At 40.4% G+C, this 24,431-nt stretch overlaps 1 protein-coding gene across 3 annotated transcripts in view; it reads right to left on the bottom strand.

Annotated features, from left to right (window-relative positions):
• The window catches only part of dlgap2b (discs, large (Drosophila) homolog-associated protein 2b), a 62,153-nt gene that overhangs the window by 10,983 nt on the left and 26,739 nt on the right, over window positions 1-24,431 (bottom strand). For 2 of the 3 annotated variants that reach the window (XM_088402755.1, XM_088402756.1), the window contains 6 exons: window positions 22,587-23,740; window positions 18,665-18,879; window positions 16,571-16,727; window positions 14,664-14,883; window positions 3,927-3,971; window positions 225-281 (listed from right to left, as the gene is read on the bottom strand). In XM_088402755.1, coding sequence (XP_088258881.1) covers window positions 225-281; window positions 3,927-3,971; window positions 14,664-14,883; window positions 16,571-16,727; window positions 18,665-18,879; window positions 22,587-23,740 — 1,848 coding nt within the window. Of the gene's footprint in view, window positions 1-224; window positions 282-3,926; window positions 3,972-4,181; window positions 10,779-14,663; window positions 14,884-16,570; window positions 16,728-18,664; window positions 18,880-22,586; window positions 23,741-24,431 lie in introns of those variants that run through there. The other variant, XM_088402757.1, reaches the window with a different exon arrangement.

The raw sequence follows: 24,431 nt of genomic DNA, 5'->3' as shown, positions 1-24,431 counted from the left end.
AAATTGTTTGTAAGCTGCAGAATAGAAGGACGATGATTCATATTTTGATGTCTAAAATGTTGAGTCCGATGAACTTGCGATGTTTAAGCAGGATTACATTTAAAAAAAAAAGTTGGTGGATAATTACCTATGACCCCGGGTTGATAAAACAATGTTTCACTGTTTCACTATACTGTTCAGCGAGTAGCACGCCGTAAATCTAAAAGATGGCGACTGACCGATACCTGGCGGTGGCTGAGCGCGGTCCACACTGCATGAAGTCGGGAGCCGAAACTGAATGCCTGCAAGAGCCAAGCACAGCCTGTTATTTGAAGTCTGTCCAAGTGTGACACAGATAAAAATGTACTGGGACTACATTTACATACCAAAACAGACTGAATTCTAAAGCAGTCATTGACATTTTTCTTTGCAAATGCATTTGTTACATCAATCAAGAAAGAAACACAGTTATTCTGAATATACAGAAGTATTTATTTACTTATTTTTTAAGTGTTGACGAATTCACCTCGGATCATTTCGCATCAAATTCTCAATATAATAGCTCTGGTTATCCAGATTTCCCTGTGTTTCCTTTTTTAATGTCATCATACAGTGGGCAACTATTCAATTTTACACTCACAATCACGTTATTGTGTCCAAATATTGTACTATCAATCTTGAGAAAAAAAAAAAAGGCACAAGTCCAGATTTTAGTCTACGTGTCGCCCATGTATCATGACGTACTTGCATCGATCCATCCATATCATACGACCCATGCATTTTTAAACAGGCAGTAACAATCTTATCTTAATGTACAGTACATACACATAATCACAAGACAAATATAAAATAATTACAATTTTACATCGAGTCAGAAATATATCAATTAAATCTAATTTAAAGGATAATCTGAGACCTTGAGCGCCTCAGCGATGACAATAATTTTTTTTTTAAGATGATAACATGCTGGACTACAGCATTTGGAGTATGATTGCACTATAAAACACAAACACTTACAAGGACGCACAGTATGTCTTGATATCAAGTCTTAATGCAACAGATCATTAAAATTCTACGCCGGCGCTCCCGATATTTGAAAAATGATGGTTGCGACACTTCCGAACGGTCGCTCCCTGCCTTGCGATCGGGTCCACTCGGCGCCAGACGCCGTCTTTGCCACAGTTGCGACGTCAGGCTGGCAGAGAGGCTGGTGAGAGGCCGCTCTGACGCAGATCAGGGCCGATTGGCGCTTAATGGCGTGCAATGATTGACGAGCTGTGCATGAGCATGGGGGCTGGAGATGGAACAGGGTGATTGTGTGCTTGTCCGCGTCTTATGATAATCCTGCCTCATTTCATATTTGCACTGACAATTATATGGAAATTAGGATGATATTAGTCTTCCAAAGCCTGGAAACCACTAAAAGTAATCCTTTAAACGTTTCATCAAAACAGATAGCTAAGCGCTGACTACAGTTCCGAGTCCCTGGGACACCGCAGTGGAAAAACAAAAAGAACAAAATAGTAAGTATCAATATTAGGGATGTCCCCATTACAAGCCCGAGTCACCTGAGTCCCAATTGAATATGTACAAATCCTTTTACCGTATTTTTCAGTCTATAAGCCGCGACTTTTCCATCATGATTTGAGCCCTGCGGCTTATAGTCCAGTGCGCTTTATCTGCTGGTTTTTCCCACAGGTCAAGCTAATCAAATAGAACTGAAAAGATGTGAATCAATGGCTGTGCTCAGAAAGAGTTTTAAAAGATATGACATTTAAAAAAAGGTCGACATTGATTAAAATCTTGTATAAAAGTTTGTGACGTGTACATTTGAAATACGGAATACAGTATATATGATTGTATTTGTAAATGTATGATTGTATGTATTATTTATTTGCAGTGTGTGCAATGTTCACTAAAATAATTATCAATTGAAAAACGGGAGACAGAATGCTATGGAAGTGCTGATTTTGAGTTTAAACTGCTATTAAATGAGATCTTTAGGTTCATGGTTTTTTTTTTTTTTACATCCCCTGTAACTTTACACTACATGTAGTATCATTTTGACATTGGAATTGATGTTGTGTTGCTAGGGAAAAAAAGCAAATCTCCAATGTTTTTTTTTTGAGTAACATCCAGTATCTTTTTCTGCTTTTTCCCAGACTGCATTTTTGCCATGTTGCATCGAGCGTGAGGGCTAGTGCTTCATGAAGATGGGTGAGTGGATGAAAAGATATATGAGTGATCTGACAGAGGACATCTTGGACACCTGAGGTGTGCATGATTTTGCCCTTGGATTTCCTAAATTGTTGGTCCCCTTTTTTTTTTGGTAAATATGATTATATAATGTCAATCGAGTTTTGCACAGTAAAACAAGCATGTTGTCGCCACATACATAGATACATACAGTGGTGATGCCCCCATGGATGCAAGGTGGTGCAACCTTATATGTATGACAATATTGCAACAAACCAATACAAATCAGTGTCAACAAAATTAGTTGAATAATTTGGTTTTTAGTTTTGTTATGTGTTTTGGACTTATGGTTTTCTTTAAATGATCAACTTCTCCAAATGATTACGTCGTTTAAAAAATGAACAAATGTAATGATTTTATCTTAGCATATGCTCATCATTATTGTGTAGTCCCCTAATACACTAATAACTAATACACTCGCTCACTATTAGGGCTGTCACTATAAGACAATGTAGATTATGTAAATTAGTCTGGTGTTTTCCCATCGTTGACTAGACACTCTTTTTTTTATACTCGTCATTTCAATCGCAACGTGCGTTTACTTACATCAGAAATTTACAAAGGAAGCGTTTTGGGAGGAAGAGTTTTCTCCTCCAACATTACTAGTTTGAGTCTATATATATATATATATATATATATATATATATATATATATGATTAAAGCTATTATCACTGACTTTAAGTTCACTTTCATTTGATTTCCTGTACAGTATTTAATTTATCTAATTTTGTACATGATTTTCATACTGCACTAACCCCCTGTAGTGAATATAATTGCACAAGTTCTGGAGTTATACATGTGTGTGTGACATTACCTAAAAATAATCACGATGAGTTGACTAAGTGTAAAAATAATCGCTGATTGACTATAGAAATATCTTATCCCAGACCTACTGACTATAAAGTCTACTGACCTTCACAACAGTTGGCTGAAAGGAGTTTTGGCTTAAAAATATTGATGGCAAAATTGAATATAAAAAAAATGTTTAATTCCTGGGTCACCATCAATAGATCTTAAATGATATTAATATATATAAAATGATATGAATTAAACACGTGAGATTTTTTTTAGATATTGCGTTACTATATTCTTTTGGAAAAATATTAATCAAGCATGATCACTGAACTAAAATAATGATCAACGATTTTGTTGACTTGTGCAACATTATTTATTTTTTTTTTTAGTTAGAGACTTCTCTATATTGATTGTGAAAGTAAAAATGTCACAATATTTTTATCCAGAGTTCTAATAAGAGCATTGATTTGTGCTGGTTTGTCGCGCGATGCTGTTTATTTGGCCATAACTTGCCTGATTGCATGCCAGACTTGCCAGTATATTCAAAAGATAAAGATACAGCAGACAAAATTTAATGTTAAACGGTCAAAGTTAGAGGAAGTATAAGTGATCAAACCAAGGGAATTTAACAGACCTTCAATTAAAAAAACAAAAAAGCAGTAAATGATAACATAAATATGAAAGTCCTACATGTACTTTATAAGAGATTGAGGGGAAAAAAAAATGCCAGGTAAACAAACTTTCCACTGATTTCAATGAGAAAAATGAAGACAGTTAAAAAATACACTAATATGAACGCGTCATCATTTTCATTTCAACCGAGCGAAACATGTCAATGGAGCAGACAAAATGAATGAAACATATAAAAGAAAGAAATAATCAAACTGTTGCCTACCGGACCTACCGTACTCTCTACGCCCCCCAGCTAAGCTACGGGCGCCTGAAATGGGGAATAAAAGAAAAAGCAAATAATAACCAACCCAAAAAAATAAATTAAAAAATGACAGCTTTACTTCAAAAAAAAAAAAAAATCTAAAAAGGGCTACAAGTATTTTTTTTATGTGCTTTAAACAGATGAACTGTGTGCTCAATTATGATGTTATTGTAAAGCTATGACCCCTATTAAATTAGCATCAGCATAAACATTGAGCATTTTTAATCCAATGTTTTATATGAATTTCTGAAAAATACATAAAGCCAGGAAAAAATTTGGAATAAAAATTCACAAAAACACCACATGAAGCAAAGAAAGCAAAAAGTATAACATAAACGTTCCATTCATTTACAAAATAGAAGCACAAGCTAACAAATACAATCGTATTCAAAAGGGCTATTGGAGAAGACGGAAAGATTCACTAAACTTTGCGGTGTGAGCTTCCCTGAAAATTGCATCATGGCTGATGCAAAACAGAGAAGCGCATGAAAAATGGCGGAACCATAATCCATTCAAAAGTTTTTGTCCACATCTCATTTGACACAGTTGTTTCGTTTGATCTCTGGGTGACACATATTCTCAACACAATTCCCAAACAAATATAGCCATGAATAAACAAACGGCCAATTATATATTTCATGTGTTGATTGTTGTTGCTACATGTCTTTTTTTATAGCGAGGGACGGTTACATTCTTTGGAAAATGAGGTCAAACTCAAGATAACTCAAAATACTGGCAATTTGACTGAATTCCAGAATCGTCTTTAACTATTTAATTACAAAAATATGACTTTACACAGTTGTTCGAATCGGCAATTTGAAAATACTTGAAATCGGATGTCGCTACCCCAAAAGAAACTCGTCAGATCCAAATGCGATTTTGATAAGTGAAAACAAGCAAGTAGAGAAATGAACTGTAGTTTATTACAACGTAATTTGAAAAGAAAACATCAACAAAAGAAAAACACCATTCCGTCACCAGCAACTCAATACAACTCAATATTTAGATGACGCCCCAAAAATACACCAAATAATCAAGAATTTGCATAGAATGAATGAATACAGATTGGAGACATCATGATTGGCCAGCACCTTGAAATCACCTTGCATTCCTCCGGCAAAGGAGAAAATATTGTTGAGAAATGCCATTGCAATTCCCTCAAATAACATCTTTTTTCCCCCCGATATACTATATATGTATACATACAAATTTTTATAAGCTATATATTTCACAGTCATATGCCTTGACAGAAATATTTATAAACCTGCTTTTTGTCAACATTTACATATTTATAACAACATAAAATCTTAAGTATTGCACATGTGGGCTATAGCAACAATGAATTGGAGCCTTTAGCCATCTCGTTCACATAATTCAGCTGGCCTTCCAATGCCGAAAGAAAATTGGACTGATTAAGAGTTGCCGCTGTGTGTTTTGATCGTTTGAAAGTGGTTGGCTTTTCATTTTATGCTGTATGTGACTGCAACCAGCAGAGGCGCTGTTGAGTCAATCTCGCCTTGTCGGCATCTCGCAATGTCAGCTACTGATTGTGTAGATGAGCTACAGCCACAAAGTTGGGGATGCCCATTATGGTGCCATTCATTGTGCTCAGTATGACATGGAAAAAGGAGTTAAGAACATTCAGAGCAAGAGTATACCATCGTTTGATTGCAAGTCTATAAAAATGACGGAAGTTCTGTATTTTAACTTCATATGACGGAATTACCTTCTTGAAGTTGTTTCATATATATGATATACAGTCGGCCCCCGGCTTACGAGCACCCTGATTTACGAACAATTCGCCTTACGAGCGTGGATCAGGGAGATTTTTGTCCTCCGCTTACGAACAAACCTCTCGCCTTACGAGCAATTCGACATGCCGGCCATTGAGTATGTTGAAATGTTCTCGATTAATTTCGTCAATAAAATCAACTGTAGCAACATTATCAATCATCAGTAGATACTTGTGGCAGTAACGTAAACGCTATTGGTCTTACAACGTCACACTGACTGTCTCACTCACGGTGTCTAAATATATATTACCATTTAAGTGTAGTGTTTGTACAGCTAAAGGGAAAAACAGCTGACATGAAATTAAATGTGCCGATTGCAGGACAAAGAATTGTCATTGGTTTAAATGTGTGTTTTTTTTTTAAATTAATTGTCAATACATTCCAACCGTTTAAAAAAAAAAGTGCGAATAATTATCAGTCAGTCACGGAGATGCGAATATGCTATTGGTCGATTAAGGTCACCCGGTCTCACTCACGGAGATGCTATTGGCCGGCGTCACACGTCAATCACAGAAATGCCGATATGCTTTTGGCCGAACGCCTTTATCTAGCTTGATGGGACAGGATGGAAAGAAGGAGAGAAAATTAGTGAAAAACGGAATGTTGTGAAGACTTTGCAAACTTTATCTGTTAGACATAGCTTCTAAAATTACTAGCAGCGGTAAAGAAAGAAATAAGAGGATGATGTTTTAGTATCTGCGTGATTTGCACCCTGACTGAAAGAGTTACTGTAACACTGTAAGACCAATAGCATACCTATCGTCGTAATAACTTTGAGTGTTAGACTCTGCCCCCCTCTGCTTACACCCAGCTCAAGTCTCGTCGTTTCAAAGGTAAAAGTTATTTATCCATTGTATTTATTATATAATGCAAGCGTACAGCAGCTTTTGTCACTCAATTTTAATATATGTATACAGTGTGTCGTTTTTACCGAAGGCTTCGGCGCGCGTTGCACGCATTCACCAATTAACATGGGTTTGGATTGCCCGCTATACGAGCAATTCGAGATACGAGCGTAGCCGCTGAACGGATTAAGTTCGTAACCCGGGGGCCCACTCTATATATAATAGGTCAATTCACACTCTCTGAATCTTTCATCTGAAATCAATAAAAATATTTTATGGTTAAACACTTAAGAACTTTCCAATGAAGGTGATATTGACAAGGCTACATTTCCCATGAGGACTAGCGCTGTGAAAGCCTGAGCTCTGATCACTTGTTTGTAATAAATTCCAGTGGTTTTCTGTGATTGTGTAAAGGATGAATATATGAATGAGGTAATGAATCGAATTGTGTCTAAATAATATCAGACTTTTAGTTACTTATGAGGCTTTTCGTATCAGTGGTGGAACTTCGAACTATCAAGCCTGTTGCTATTTGTTTCTACCGCTCAAATGTCCGATAGCTAGCATTAGCATTTTGATTTGAACATAGAAGCTACTTAGGAACTGAACTTTGGCGATGGTGGTCAAAATTCTGGAGCTTTTCAAAAACGTTTCAAAATACACTAACATATTGGAAAAGGGGAAGTGACGTATGCCATAAGGGGGAATCATACGGTAGTATGCTATAAATCAGTCAGCAAAATTGTAGATTTTTTTTTTTTTTTTTTTGCGAGACCGTTTTTGCCAAAGTCCGCAAAAAAAATTTTGTGCCAGTAAAAATGATCCAGGCCTCCTGAGGTCCTAACAAAAGTACCATTCAGCTAGTTGTAAGTCAATGTTTGACAAGAAAACAAAAAAGTGAATTGGTGCTGCTTTAACGGTATCTACAGACAACGGAGCAAATTTGGGCAAATGCTCGTCCCAAATTTCTCTTAGTGCTCTGTGGGTCTCATATTCTGAATATTAATTCATTCACTGCCAGTGCTCAAAATGTTTAAGCCATATCATCCTGATGCCCAGCCTCGGCACTTGCTTTTTGCTGCATTTTGTCTAAGAAAACAAAGCAAAGTCACCATAAATTCCAGACTCCAAAGGGCACTTGATTTAAAAGCTGCAACAGTGAAGTATAGCCATAAAATCGAATTTTTACATATATTGGCCACTTCGTATTAATCGTAATTAATGTTCAGCAATGTTCCTTTTGGGATTACTACAAGACAACCTCCTTAAGGTCTTGCCTTTCTTTTCCCAGCAGCCAAAACATTCAAATCGTATATGAAATGTATGAAAATAAAGGACTAGTGGACAATGCGCACCATTAAAAAATGATGAATGTGCCAAAATTTTAATGCGTTTTTCTCAAAACTAAGAATTTCAGCTCGACAACATTCAAAGTGCTGGAACGTCATCAATATTTGAACTGCCACTATCATTTTAAAGGGAAGTAAATGTAGAATATCTCAATTTTCTGTTTTTCGCACTTGCACAGCTAATAGATGATTTATTTTCAGTATGAGGGCGGATTCGGACAGTTTCATTGATTCACTGCGACCGTTTATTCATAAGCTTTATGTTTCAAAATCCGAAAAAAAAAAAAAAAGAAAGCTTATAGTCCGGAATTTACGAGAATTACATCCTACCCAAACACATGAAACATCATGAAAGACTGTGATTTTCTCTACCTAGCATACTAGGACTTAATAGGGTAACTGATGAGTCAAAAAATAGAGACTAAAAACGAAGTTCCACTGCAGTGGAGACAAATGAACAGGCTGGAGAGAAATTAACTGTCAATTTCCTTTAGTAAAAACTATCAAAGTGCTGCAAGCACTGCTTTTTGATCGCGCGGGGGGGCAAAGCTCCATTTTCAGCATAGTAGTCTCATTTACAGGTTCACATTGAAGTCAGGGCTGCTCCCAATTTTCCATAGTCCCACGACAGCCCAAATACTGTAGAAGGGCTTCACAACATTTCTGTCAGCCGCAGTTGCTTAGGCCTCAACTTTGGTACGCCACATTGGAACAAAGAGATCATGGAACGGATGAACGGCGAGAGGGAACGCCGGCGGCTAACGGGCTACTATTATTTCAGAAGCGAGGTCACGACCGACAATCTCCACAGCGGCTCCCACCCGTTTAGTTTTAGTCAGGAACTCATCTTGGCCGTCACTAGTGAGGCGGTGTTAGTACATTCATCGGTACCATACTGCACCTCCGAGAACTTGTCGGCGAGGTAGAGCCCCTCAGCGGCTCTGATTGTCTACATTTAGGGACTGATCTTTCCGCAGCGAGAGTGAAAATCTTGGCCAAAGTTCTTCCGTTTCGTATCCTTTCAACTCCCGCATCGAAAAAGATTGTTGGTGCAACAAAGGCCCGGCCATTGCTACCAGCCAAGTGAATGGTGAAAGAAAGAAATGGCCTTAAAGATTTGAAAAAAAGTGCTTTTTGGTTTCCAACCAAATTTACTACTCTTTACTACTATCTCACTGCTCAGCCAACACAGTATGTTTTTTTTTAACTGCAACCAGTACAACCAGTACAGTAAGTAATTGAATATATTTTATATATATTTATACAAAATTGTACAGTTATATACAAACATGACTGGAACAGAAATGGAGCTTTTGAAGCCATTCCCATTTGTTCTAAATGATCATTTTGAAGCCTCTGTATTGTTTTGAATTTTTACTTTTTCCCTCTTTTACAGTTCATAACCTCAAGCTATGTTATTATGCCCAGGTTTTTGTTTTTTTTTTCAGTGGTAACGGTTTCTAATTATTGGTCAACCCATGATGAAATATTCAAAACTGGCTCAAAAAGTAAGTAGGTCAAAGGCCATTGTGACAGAACGCTTTAAAAGAAACACTTTTAAATATAGCTATATATTCTTCTTTTTGATGCATTCATTGGAAAAAACTATTTTCAGGGCTTCGAAAGTTATTCACAGTATACGCAAGTGACGAAGATTGCGTGTCCCCACGGAAAGTGTGGGAATGATTTTAAGATTTGTGCGCAGAGGCAAGCCAACAGAATTTTAGACGGTATTGGCTCGAGCGCGATTTTCTTTTTTTGAAGACCACCGACGCTGCTCTTGCCGGCACTTGTCGATCAGATGATCAGCTACCATCTGGCTCACATTCACACGTCACCTCGGTCTGACGGCGAGAACGCAAAACGGTCTTTCGGAGGCCGTCGCAAGAACTTTAGGACCTGTTTGACGGACGACGGACGGCGTCTGCGGAGAGTAAAGGGAGTAACAGCCTTTCGACGTCGATACCCAGTTTTACAACGGCTTCCTCGCTAGAATGACAGATGGGAGCGATTAGAAGGACATAGACATGTAGGACATGGGCCCGCTGGTGTACTTTCGGCACCACAGTTCAAGACTGGCGCTTCTGTGGCCACCCGTGTGGCCGCACATTTCTTGCGGTTTAGGAACCCTTTGCTTTTTGTTGATCTCCCAGGGGAAGTCCTCGATGGGAAGCGGGCTGGCGGGACTGCCCGAACCCTCGGGCGTGCTCTCGGGGGTCCCCTCTATGATTTCGATTCGCGGCGGGTTCATTAAATCCATGATGCTGAACGGCGCCGGCTCGGGTTGACACATGACCGACTTGTCCTGCGTATGCTGTCGAACGGACCAGCTGGATCCCGCTTGGATCCCGATGGACACTCTGTCTTGCGTTTGCGTGGCGCCGTCGCTGCACGGCTCCCGGCACAATGTCCACATGTTGTAGCACTGGGTGAAGTTGAAGAAGTTACTATTGAAAGTCTTCAGCTCCCCACAGACGTCTCGCCGGAGCTCGGCCAGCTCGTAGCGCATGGCTGAGATTTCATCCTTCCACTGCATGTTGAAGGCGGCGACCATGTTTGCGGATTCTTTAAAGGCCTGGATGGCTTGAGGGACCGGTGGCTCAGTAGTGGCCATGGGCGAGGCACTGGGGACCCTGTACGACGGCGGCGTTGCCGGCGGGACCGAGATGGCCGTTACGGTGGAGCTAGTACTGTGCTGGCTGCGAGCAGCCACCGTCTCTCTCTCCAGCCTCTCCAGCTCTGCATAGGCAGAGGAGCTGGCGCCATCATCGTCCTCTATCATGTCGTCATTTAGAAAAGACGTCGCATCCACAACATCATATCCCTCTGGAAGAAAGATTTAAATATGCAAACAGGAAAATGCAAGGTGAAAGGAACGGCTGGAGCGTGATGCCATTGAGGTCCTCGACTAGACAATCTACTACACATATCTACGACAAACATACAACATGTGAGTTAGCCCATTCTAGACTCGTGCGCAATGCAACTTGCTTTAAATTCTTTCGCCGCCGTTGACCGCTTTAGACATAAATCAATTATAAAGGGCCGTATCTTTGAAATTCAAGTTTTTGGAGCATGTTGCAATGTTAATTTATCACCAAAACCACCCCGGAGAGTTTTTTTCCTTCATTAATGCATTTTTAAGAATACTTTGCTTATTCTGCGCTCTCAGAACCGTCCCCGCCCGAGCATATAAGAAGGGACGTCCATCATTTCGTCACTGTAAAGAGGAACACCCTCGCACTGCCTCTACACCGCCCCTGTACGGCCCGTGCAATAATAACTACACGGCCACCTTATTCAAGGAGAACTTCAAGTCTTTTACATTAGTTTTCATTCCGCGGGGGAGTAGAGATTTTGCACCGAGTCGGCTAAGAAAATGGCGAATATTTTTGGGAGTACGTGGCTGGTCAATCAACGTTGTAGTACATAATTCACCTGCAGGCGAAACTGTTGTTATGACTAGTACAATAGTAATAATAATAGGTGGACTGGCAGTGAACAAGTTAAGTCATTCACTGCCGTTGATGTCTATAAAAGTCAAAAAGTGATTTCAACTGCGCAGCTAGTGAAGGAGTTAACACGTGGAATATAGGATCGTTGAAATAAATTCACCTAAATTTTGGTGATGCCATTTTTTTTCTGAAAATGAATCAGGACAGTCGTGTGGCTTAACTCACATACTGTAGGCTTTTCACAATGTTTTACACTGCCTTCTCAGTCATGAATAGCAAGCTTCTTTCCATCTTTTTTACTGCACAGCACAGAAAAGAGTAGAATCAAACACATCAATCATCATCAAATCAGCACTGGATTGTTTGAGAATTGGTTCATCGGAAAACGTTTTGGTTTTGTGCCATTTAGTGCAAAGCAAAAGATGTTAAGAGAGTGATAGATCCACAAACCACTGGACCAAGAAACAGTTATGAACCCTATTGAACATATTAGGTCCAAGGTGACTAATTTGAACACTCCTCCCCCTAATCCCAATTTGAAGGCTACACAAGGGAGAGCTGCAATCCCACAGTCAAAGCCAGCTGACAGACTCAATGCCAAAAAGTATAATTTGCCACTCCCTGCTTTTAACAAGAAACCGCACCTCCATGGGAAGAAGAAAAAAAAAAAAAAAGACGTTCACATATGAGACATCTGAGACAGTGGCGATTCTATGATTGCAAAATGAAAACATTTACAATTTTGGGAAGTATACACCTTTTAAATACAGTACGTATGCCTACGCACACTTTATAGCGCTATTGCAAACAACTAACAAAAGTCAGCATTCAGTCAGACTTTTTGTGAGTTGTTTACTGAAGATAAGTTATTTTATCAGCTCCTTATAGTTCTAAAAGCGAATCGCTATTTTATTCACTGAGAAGGCAGTGCAAACACATATACATAGATATATGTATGCTTCAGCATTAACAAAATACCTGCAACAATCATCACTGATGCCTCCAGTTGTTCTTTTCTGTTCCCTGGTTATCCTTCAAGAGATGGTTGCTCAAATGGAGAGGGGGTTTGCTGCCCATCTGCCCGCATGAAATCCCCTCCCACTATCGTCACAGGGGGATGCAATCCAGGCATAAACTAGGTCTGCTCGTTTGCTACCGTGAAAAACTTCACGGAAGGAATCCGTTTTGGGCCCAACCAATAAGGGTAACGTTATTTTACTGGTCGCTATTCCCTATTGAATCCTTCAAAATTTTATCGTTTGGTCTTTTTCAAGTTCAGCAAATAAGACGGTGGGATTGGAGAGCACTCATCTATCCTCAGTGCTTCTGTCACAGAGAAGAAATTGTAGATGGAAATGAAATTGACGTTGGCAGATTTAAAGAGTACCTGTGGTGCTCAGAAGACAATTTATATGTGATTTATCAATCAAAAACTGCTTCAAAATGTGCTTTCTTTTGTTTCTATGGTTCTGTTCCAAAAAGCTTAACAATTCGGGGTAAATATTTGTCGAGACAACATTCGCACAGCCGTTATTTGCCAAGAGGGGGCGGGAGACATGACGCAGCCTTGTTGACAGCTGTCTTTCCTTCCATTCATCTCCTATTCAATGCGAGTTTTTTTTCTTGTGACCAATCTGAGTAAATCTCAGGATTGAAAGACCTGTTATCAGTTTTGACTTGAAAATTTCGAGTTAGATTTGTCCCCGTCCCACCTAGAAAATGAGGCCCGTTGAATGGAAGGAAAGACTGCTGTCAACGAGGCTAAGTCACGCCCCCCGCAGGTAAGGTTGTGCGCATGCTGTCACGGCAAAAATTATTGAATTATAATTAAATCGGAAAAGCCCCCCCCCCCCAAAAAAAATCACATTTTGATTCAGTTTTTATTGATTAACCTTACATAATTTTCCTTCTGCGCAAAACAAGTATACCTTATATAAAATAAAAATAAATAGTCCAAATCCAACAGGAAAACAAAAACCCACATCGGTTTCCATCTTAGCTCACTCACCGCCAAGCCAGAAAAAAAACAAATCTTTGAATTTCTTACCCGGCAGTGAATGAGTTAAACGGACAGAAAAGTAAAGTACAAAAAAGCAGGGTACAGTGAGCATCAGTGCACATACAGTATTTAAAGAAAAATATTTCAATAGGGTTCATAGCTTTACTCTTTACAGCAGACACCAACTGCATTTGGTGAGGGAAGTGCTGCTAAATTTCTGCTTGCATAAAGAAACGTTCAGATTGATATTGCAGATACCGTGTCACATATGTCACATAGAGCTGTGAAATCACACTGAAATTCTGAAACAAATCTCCAGCTTTGACTTCAATTGGATATCCCCCTCGAATCAGATTAACCACTCCTGCGATCGCTACGTACATAAATCCATCCTGACGGCGCTCTTCAGACATTTCATGTAACATAATACAGCAATACCACAAATAGCCAATGGCAAATCAGAAGCTTTACCATAGCTTATGTCAGTTTATTTGTGCAACCAGCATATACAGTATGTGTGTTTTCTCTAGCGTTTGTTGACTTACCTTAACGGTATGATAGGGTTCTAATTTTTAGACCGCCAATCACAGGAGCAGAAATGAATGTACAGGTGCATTAGAGCACTCCCTGACCCTTGGCCCATGCCCGTGTTCAGCCCTTTCCACACATAGTCTATACATAAAACACACTTTCACATGCTCAGGGCCTTTACCTTGTAGACATGCCATGTAATGTGGCTGTGTGAGTGTATGCGCCCCTCCCGCCCCTGTTTTTTTGCCTGTTTGTCGCTTCTGGTCCCTTGTGAAGGTTTCTGATTTTCCCCAAATTGGGGTTTTTGAGTTTTGCCTTCCCCTTCTGGGAGCTTTGACAGGGGATGCCGTCGTGTGTAAAAAGATGTCTCTGTATGACTTCTTTTTTGGAAAAAAGTCTCGACATGACCTCTTTTCATCCGTGAAGCCCTTTGAGACTTCGGTGATTCAGGGCTATACAAATAAAATTTGATTGATTGATTAAAAAACAAAAAACAAAACAAAAAAACATAACCAACCTAGCGATGCATGGAGCGTGCAAACTAACAAATCCGTCAAAACCATCGATGAAAAAACCAAAAACTCGTAAGGAAAATCAGCTTGGCATCTCAGAAATTCAAGGGTTCCCCACTGTACATATGTAGGTATGTCAAGTTTGTGCTCATGTATAGGATGCATGAGAATATGTGGTCTAGGCCCTCTCTCATTTAGCGGGTTATCGTTTTACCTGTTGTGGATCTGAGAGTTGAAGTGACAGTGGAGGATGTCATTGAAGGCAAGCAGTCGTCATCTTGGGAATAACCAGCCTGTATTGCACGGAGGTAACTGTGGCTTCGAGTGCGGAACGAACCCGGCAGGTCCAAGGCCTCCATAGCCTGGGATTCTACTTCGCTAAAAACGGACTCGCAAACTGACTCAAACTGGCCATTGATCTCAGTCTCACTCACCTGAGAGACAAAAACAGGAATAGCAGTCCTTAATTTTTCCTCTTCCTTTCTCTTTCTCACTTTGATTCTTCCCCTTTGCACAGCAAATATGAAGGAGTGTTAGCGTAAGGACATGCCACTGTCAATTCCCAACCAACTTAAACTGCATGAAAGTCAAAATCAAAACAGAGGAAAGATAAGACATGTTAGCTTTCTATAGCACAGCATTTCGCATGTTCCGTAAGACCCTCCCAAAAGTAGGAGCAGGACTGTTTATATTGCCACAAAAAAATAATAATAAAGCAACTCGTAGTAGATTAGCTTGTCCAATAGTATATTGATGATGAACGTGCATTTAAACAGTCCCTCTTCAGTGAAGGAAAAATGTAAGCTGATTGGTATCGATTTTGGACAAAAATGCATTTTCCTCTTCTTACTTGTTCTCCACTTCACAAATCATTTTACTGTAGCGACCGCCAGGGTCCAAAGGAGCTCCAGAACCGACTCGCGCAACTGATAGCGGCGTATGAAAAGGGGAAATACCTGGAAATGTTGATGTGTGGTTAATTATGATGCTTTGTCTCACAGCCCCTGTGCCTAGCCGCTCATCTTGACGCGTAAGTAGCAATCTGCTAATTTGCATATTAGTAAACTAAGTCAGTGGTAGGCCATGATGACAAGTGAATTACATATCAGCTCCCTTGTCAAGACATGCAGATTTGCTTTAAAACGCTAAATAAATTCACATTCAATGATTGTATATTATATCTTTGTGTGGTGTGTGAACATGTCATTCACAGAGAAGTTAGCGTAATTCCCCAAATATAGGACGCGCCCTTAATTTTAGGTTCAAATTCTGGTATTCACTGTTGCCCTGTAGGATGCACCAACAGTTTGGTCACATTGTAAAAACTATAGCTAAATAGAATAAATCTCATCCTTGTAATCTCTTCCTATTTTCTTATATATGTTTGTAAATTCTAGTATGTAAGTAAGTATGGTGCCTGCCTCCTGTTGTGTGGAGCTTGCAGATGAGTGAGTGGGCGATCAATGAGAGAGGTTGTCTCTGCAATGGCAGGAGCATTTGAGGGAGCGCTGGAAAGATTTTCAGAGTACTGTTGAAATAAACGTAAACCCTACTTTCTCGTTATCCTGTTTGGTCGGCTACGGGCTCCCCTCTTAAGTGGACATACAAGGGCCGTTAGCCCGTTTGCTGAAAAGTGGAGGCAGCCTCGCGGTCTCTAACCCGCTCTGCGACAAGAATCACTTTCTTCTGGAAAGCTACTGTAATATTCCTGTGTTTGAACAATAATGGAATCGGCCGCTGGTTCAGTCTGCTTGCTTATTTTATTGAAAATCATGCAGTAACAACCACAATCAGCTTGTTAGCTGCAACTAATGCAGCCAACTGACTGCCTCCTCTAGCTCATTCCATCTAATCTTTAAGTTATTGTTTATAAGACACACCCATACTTTTAGCCCTCATTTTTGGGGTAAAATTGTGTTCTATATTTGAGGAATTACGGTAGTTCAAATTGGTAAACCAATAGCTGGCTTTTTTTTTTTTCTAGCAGTCTACAGAATGCAAATATCTGTCGACCTCCAAAAAGACTGGCACATTCTGTAGCCTTTGGGAAAATACAATCAATAACATGGTAAGAATGAATACATGTGTTGCTTTTGGATAACTTGCACGTTTGCCGCTCACCTGGCTGACGCAGCTAGCCTGACTGAGGGTGCTGACAGCGCGCATGTAACTCTGGTTGCGAGAGCGGAAGGGCGGCGGATGGAAGGTGGTGGCAGGATCCAGCGTAACACTCGGGTGGGCCCGCATTTCTCTCATGGTTTGCAAGCGGTAGCCTGGGCTAAATGAGAAGGAGGAAAAGGGACAGATAAGAACACGCAGGGACTATTTATCGCTCCATAATCTACTGAAAGGTTTGTGGCTTCTTCACAGAACCTCATCTACTGCCCAAGTTCAACCATTTTTAAGTGTAAAATCCTGTTTATGATGTCTACATGTCCTGGTACCGATTTTGACATTGTTTGCTGAAAGTTTGAATTTGGCGCAAAAATTGTATCTGCATGGTTAAGCATTGCGATACCGCACGTACACGGACAACATGGCGGACAAAATATTGCTTATGGAAATTTGCTGATACAAATGCCTTTATGAATAGGCCAAAAAGGACTACCGTGACCTAAATACTGTAAACAACTCCTGGCATCCACACACAGTGGGAGAGATGAGGAAAAAAAAAAAAACATGGAATAATTTGGAGTGTTTGAATCTATGAGGATTCTCTACCTGTTTTAGATTAGTGTTGTTGTTTTTATGCTGTACACTCCATTTACTGCCACCTATGGTATGGGAGAATATCAGCTTACTGCGAGGGGAAGCCACACCGAGTATAAAGTGCTGCAAAACATGTGCCGGACAGATTTCGCTCTTTTCGCGTGGAGCATTCACGCGTCAAGCATAAACCAAGCTTTTTCCAGATAAAAGCATCCCAAATATGTGGAATTTTAAATTTTAATGAATTTGTGTATGCTATGGTGGATTGATTCTATATTATTTTTTAAGTATAGAATATGTGGATTTTCCTCCAATCTTATGGCATGACGAGCTTGCTCTCAAACTCTACAAAAGAACTATGTTTCAACCAAAGTAGGAGTAATCAGAACCCTGCTGTGACAGCACCAACGAAAATAGAAGCGAGCGGCTAAAGGATGGCAGATGCATGACGCCTCCCTGCCTTCTCACATTTTGGCTTTGTTTCACACTGCCTGAACAGTCACGGAGAGCAACATGAAGAATAAAAACATACGCAGGAATAAGAACGGGTGGGATGTGTAGAATTGTATAGTTTGTAGGTAGTCTATGAATGAATTGATAATATTTTCACGACTGAAAAAATGGGAAAACAAGCATAATCAGCAAAATTACATTTGCATAAATCGAATGAGATTTCAGGAATAGTGTATGAAAAAAATGGCCGGCACTATCAGCAAAGGATTTGACTTGGCAGTCTATGGTTGTTGTTGGATGATTTTTTTTTGAATTGTTGGTAAGAACTAGGTCACTACAACAAAAGGAACAAACGTGTGAAACTGTCATACACTCTTGAGACTCATATTCATTTGTGTCCAAATTATATGAAAACACCATTGGTAGGCTGCCTGTTAGCGCTGAGCTAGGTTGCTACATATCTCAAAGGGGTCCGCATTGGCAAACCATTTGGAGTGACTCAAAGTCACTTTCTCGTTAGATTCCAGGCATATTTTATTGGGCATCCCCTGAAGAATGTTTGTGTAACTGTAACATCATTAGTGATGTTTCTGGATTGTTTAGAGGAAAACTGCCCCATGCAAAGCACTGTAACACAACGCAGCGATAAGATAAATGATAAAAGTACATATACAGAGAATTTTTCGCGAAAAAACTGCAAAGCGCTGACGCTGCAAAAAGTGAAGCACAAAGCGGCGAGGGAAAATTGCATATTTGTGACAACTGGAATAGTTGTAATGTTACATTGAACAAAACGGGCAGGAGTCCACGAGTTGCTTCATGTTCCAGTTCATTTGCTCTTAATTTGAAAAGTACAAGTCCGGCTTTCCGACTTCAAATAATTTTATAATGCATTACGGCTCATGGAGATTAGTTTTGAGTCATTGGCGAATATATGAATTTTTGACAGACATAACCTCCTTAGGGTCTCGACTGAGACAAAATGGACACAACAATTGACACAAATGAATAGGCTGGGTCTCGGGAGAACATAGTTTATTGGACCGGACCTACCTATGGGAGTTGAAATGGGGTCTCTGCATGGCTGACTTGAGAACCAGAGCATCCGGCCGAATGCCTTTCTGCGGGGAGGTCTTGGGGCTTTCAGAATCGCCGCTGTCATCGTCCACCTCGCCCATAGCTTTGACATAGCTACTGCTCCTCATTCGTCGACATGGGATCTCGTCATCCTTCTCGCCGGGATATCCTCCCCACTCGTCTTGAGGTACCTGGTGGCCAAGGATATGCCTCTATGAATCCCATTTTTTAGCCAGTTTATTTGTGCAAAAATGAACCACAGGCTTGGCAAACAAGCGATATTTACAAGTACAATGCGGCCAAATTAGCCCAATGAGTGTGAAGACCGTTTCAGACATGAGCTGCATAAGCTCTTGCTTCTTTAGCCATAAAGAGAACATTTAACTTATGCACAGCCCATTCTTTGTGCGGCCCCTGTGGGAATTACTTCCAGTCTACTTGAATTTCTCCAAATGGAATAATGCACTTTGCAGTACATTAAATAGCACAAAACAGAAGGGAAATGTCTGCCCCCCCAAAGAACTGAAGCTCCAGTTAATTCATTTGCATTTGAGTTTGCTGAATCTTGCTGAACATTTCAGATTATTTTAATTCTAACTATACATAAAAATGTACCTTATTTTTTATACCATAAGTCCAACCAATATATGTAACCGTCTCAATGAAAAGATCTATTATTGGCAATTTCCATGCAATATCACTGCAAAGATTTTTTTTTTTTTTTTGCTCATACAAAATCATTTGTAGACATTCGTAAAATGCTGTTAGAATGGCCCGCTATAATCAAATTTTATGGTTAACCCCATGAGTTCTGGTGTTGGGTTTAATTCCTTGCAGGGTCTATGTATACAACATGTAAAGATTGTTTGTGTTATTCCTTGCCAGCAGGTGTTCCACAGGCCTCTATTTAAAACAATTGTGCATAACAAAGAAAAATAGAAAAAAGAAAAACCAAACTGAATCGGAGCATCCTTTACAGGTTGGCAATGTTAATGTTCAAAACCTGATTAGGGTCATAAAAACATGCATGTCACAGTCATTATTGTAAAATTATACTTAGTAGTCTACATGTTTTTTAAGCTGCTGAGCCCAAGGTTTATTGGCAACCAACACATTTATGGTCACTGCATAAATATTTTTTAGTATCTTTTTAATGACTTGAAAACAGTATATGGCACACTCAAACTCATCAGAATTAAAAAAAAAAAAAAAACACACAATAGGCAACCCAACCAAATGGACTGAACTAAACAAGTGCACAATAAGATTTCTGAACCCTGGCGTTTTTGTCGGCAGGTTCAAATTTCCAATCACAGCAAAATTAGTTGCCAATGGTTGACCAATTTAAAAGCTAGCAGCAAAAGCTCACACACTATCCAAGAGTTTAGTCGTGTTCAATTCTCACTCGGTGTGGGGCAATCCTTAGTTTCATTGTGCAACCACAAATGTTTATACAAGTACAATTAATATCCTGTTTCTGTCTAATTCTAATATGTAAAACAGCGGAGAGATGTGCCGTAAAGGTTTCCTGCACGCCAGACAGACAAGGCAACTATAAATGCACTTGCCCTGGACACTCCTCGGATGTCAAACTACTGCATATTTACTTAAATCTTAGACTATTAAGCCTTATACAGTAACTGTACTGTTGTCCTTTTTGTTTCTATTCAATTTGGCTGTGGTCTCACTGAGAGCCGCGGTTATATTAGCAGCGCCCGGATGTCGAATTAAAGTGAAGCCTGTAGCTGACCAAACATGATAAGTATCACAGTTTACACCCGAAATTCCAATTTATTACAAAAGAAATCTAGGGAAGAGATTTACAACGCTCCGGTGAAGCCTCTCTCCTCTCCTCCTTTCCCTTGCGTCTATCTGACTGCATGTGTGTTTAATTACTGAGACCGTCAACAACTGATTACAACAACTGCCCTCATTGGTTGATGGTCGCACCGGGAGCCAATCACGTGTCTTGTAGGACACTCACACATGCTTTCACGTGGGTGGTAACGCTACTTCGCAGTTTTTCACTTATCGCATGGGGGTTCCAGTCCCCATTAAGCAGGAAAAATGAGAGATTACTGTCTATAATATACAGTACTTATATTTTTAATCGATTTATATATATTGTATCTTATATTTCATATGTTAAATATTTATTACATCTAGATCGATAACTAATAATTAAAAATACAGTGTATGTTGCTTATTCGGGCGCCATTGACGGGTAAATGTTCCGAAGTCAATCGTCTCATATGCGCATGCAAATTATATCCGTATTAATGACTGTGCATTACTTGATGTGTGACATCATAAGGAATTCTCATGAGAGCAGGTTGAATGTGAGCAGGTGGCAGGTGGAAGGAGTCTGCCAGCTGACTCATAAGCTTGTTAAATGCCAGTCAGAGAGCTGCTGTATTGACAGCCCTTCAGCATCTGCTCCTTGGGAGTCTTCAGCTGGATGTGCATGCAGATATTCAAACGTCTTTCGCTTTCTGATGGCAGACAGGAACAATTGATTGCTGAGTACATTTACTTTTGTCAATAGCTTATCTTCTCCTAGCCTTAGATTCTGAAAAATTGTTTACTTATATGTTGGCAGCAAACACTGTGGGCAGACAAATTCGGTATCTTGTAGCGGCAACATTTTTCGTGATCCAGCTCACTAGGAAGTAGAAAATACTCTAGTTACGGCATTATGTAATTATTTGCAGGGTGATAAGCTGTAAAAAAAATATTCAATAGGTGAACACGAAAGGGAGAGTCAGAGCCCTCTTTTTTTTGCTTTTTTAGGCCCTATGATTGGTAACATCAAACGATACAGACGATGGTATCATTACTTTTTGCGCACCACAATAAATCCGTGACCGACTAGACCAAAGTGTCTCGCTTTTAAGCCGAGGTAGACTACGGCTTTGTTCTCGGTATCACTGTGGTGATGATTGACCCAATTGTGCTGTAAAAACACAATAGCGCCCAGTGGTGTCTACACAAAAGGGAATCCTGTGTTGTGATCTCATTCAAATGGATGTAGTGAATGAATAATAAATAACATTGGGGAATCCAGAAAGCATCTTTGCTTCATCACCAACTCATTCGGTTCTAAAAACATATTTTTACATTCAATCCCAGGTCCTGATCTATAGTTGGTCGAAAGGTTTCTCCTTTAAATACGCATTGGCCTATTTTTTTAGGCACTTTGTTGAGCTTTAAGTTTTTTTTTCTGTTTCAGACTAAAGTGTAACCTGGATAAACGAACCCTATGAAAAAGTTACCGCCTGTTGAAAGTTGATTTAAATTGCTTTTTTCTTTTGTTAAGATTAAAGAGGATACTATTTCTTATATAATTTTGGTAAATGATCTTATTTATAGTATGGGGGCTTTGTCATAAATAAGCACTGTTTTAGTACTTAAGTAGGTAAAATAATTGATTTCTTTAGGTGCTTTCGATAATGAGGTTCGAAAGCAATTGATTGCTTTAGGCAATTAAGTACTGTATCTCAGGAAGCAGTCCATGTGGATATTCAAGGTTTCAAGTTGTGGAACAACTAAGAAATAGAACACAAAAGATTCGAACCAATGACTGTATTCAGAAAGACTTTTAAAGATATAGTGTTAACAAGATAAAATTGTTGTGTAAAATGGTACTTGATTCATTTAGCACCAGCCACTTTTAGACCCTCTTTTAGCCAAACACTTAATAAGAAAAAAAATATCAAATACATGTTCCTGCGATTGGGGGAAAGAAAAAAAAACGCAATATTGACTGAGTTTATCAATACATCCGAACAACTTTTACCTTACCCGCATTACTCTGCCTCGAGGCAATCTTCCTTCACTTATAAGAAACCGCTTGTGATTGCGTAATCTTTGTCTTTGCGCATTGTGCAATCTCACTCACCTGTAGATAGTGGCATGTCCGCGAAGGCTTAAGGTCTGCGTGCATCATGGTTTTCTCTAGGTTGAGCGATGACTTTCGATAGGCCTCCTTAGCCTGGCTAACCGTCAGCGTAGACCAGGAGCTCCTCTTCATGAATTTGCCTTCGGGCGCCATGGCCATATTGTCACAGGCTACGCACTTGACGTCGTTGTTACTCTTGGAGGCCTTGAGCGACAGCTCCCCAAAGTGGTGTCCGTGTATGGAATCCGGGTAACAATGGGCGATGTGTTCCCCGTGGTGTCGCGACATCACGCTGGGGGTACGGTAAGTGCTGTCGCTGTCCAGATTGTCGTCCGAGCTCCACCAGCCGCCGGATCGGTGCTTGCGCTCTTTGCTCTTGCTCCTCTTGCTCCCGTGCTTGTTTGACTGATGGCCGTGATGATGGTAGCTCCCGGATCCTCCGCTTGTTATAATGTCGCCTTTTGTGCCATTCATCTTGGATGATCCCTCCAGGGAGTGGGATTTTGTGAAGAGCTTCTGGACGGAATGAACAAGGTGTCTGATGCGGCCGGGACTCTCGCTGCGTTGCTCGGCGGTGGTGGATGTGCGCTGGTACTGTAACGTGTGGAAACCGTCCCGGTGTAGCGGCATTTGCTTTTCAAATTGATCCAGAAGATTGGCGGGGAGGCGATTGCTCTTGGTGCCGGCGTGGTGCGAGGAGGCGGCGGCCGCGGCCGCGGCGGCGGCGACCGCCGGCGAGGTGGCGGAGGCGGTGATGGCGACGCAGTCGTCCCGCGTTGCGGAATCGTAATACTGGGAGCTGTAGTGCATTCGGGGGAAGGTGCTGCTGGAGATGTGGTCGGGCACGGCGACGGGAGGCATGGGACCCGGGGACATCATCATGCAATCCGAGTGGATGGAGCTCCGCGGCGAATAGCGATGTTGGAAGTCCATAGGGCAGCTCTCCGTCGGGCTGAGCAGATAGGAGGTGTGGCGGGAGTCGGAGCCATGGCGTGCGTGGAGGTCGTGCACGTGGGGGTCGTAGTCAAGGCCGTGGGGTAAAGGGATCTGGTGTTGGGAGCGGCTGCTCGATAAGCCCTTCATGTTCCTGGCCAGGGGGCGTTGTCTGGCTTCATTGAACTTTCCGCGCCGGGACCAAGGTGTAAACGTCTGGTCTGTTTCAAAGTATAAGAGAGAAAGAACGCAACCGGTGAGTGATATCCTATCTCATTTAAGGCGACCGCCACCACCTAACCGACCTCAAGTTGGAGTATTTGCAAGCGACTAAGACATGTTGAGAAGCCAAAGCCATCTGGCCCACAAATTTTGGTATGTAACAACCAATGTTCGCACGACAGTCACATTTTAAGAAAATCCATCCGGTGATTTGAATATATGACCTCATAAACGGCTTGCCCAGTAAAAATGGGTCTTTTACGTCTGTACAGTAGTTGTCAGAGGAATAGCACATATTATTCATTCCTTTGCTGCTATATTGTCAGAGAAAAAGACAATAGGCGGAATTTGTACAGTATCATCACGAGTGATATTTTTCGAGACAAAAAGCCACAAATCATAAAACACCTTCTACACACTTTACCCGTGTCATTATTAAATTATGCAGAGGCACAACGATTAATCAACAAATAATCAAACTAGGCAAACGTTGTTTTCTGACAACTGATTAACCGATAACCTAAAATGGTCCAAATTCTCACGATTTCAGCCTCTCCACAGTTGATATTGACAGATTTCATTAGTCCTCCACGAAACTGACTGATGATTATGTTGACTTGTAATAAAACATTTACAAACATATACTTATTTTGACACATGATTACCATTATTTTTGCCTATTTTCTGACA

This window comes from Hippichthys cyanospilos, chromosome 20 (genome assembly GCF_059441005.1).
Source record: "Hippichthys cyanospilos isolate Australia breed blue-spotted pipefish chromosome 20, RoL_Hcya_1.0, whole genome shotgun sequence".
Taxonomy (NCBI): domain Eukaryota; kingdom Metazoa; phylum Chordata; class Actinopteri; order Syngnathiformes; family Syngnathidae; genus Hippichthys; species Hippichthys cyanospilos.
The sequence above is the reverse complement of the archived record's forward strand: the minus strand, read 5'-3'. Positions and strand labels throughout refer to the sequence as shown.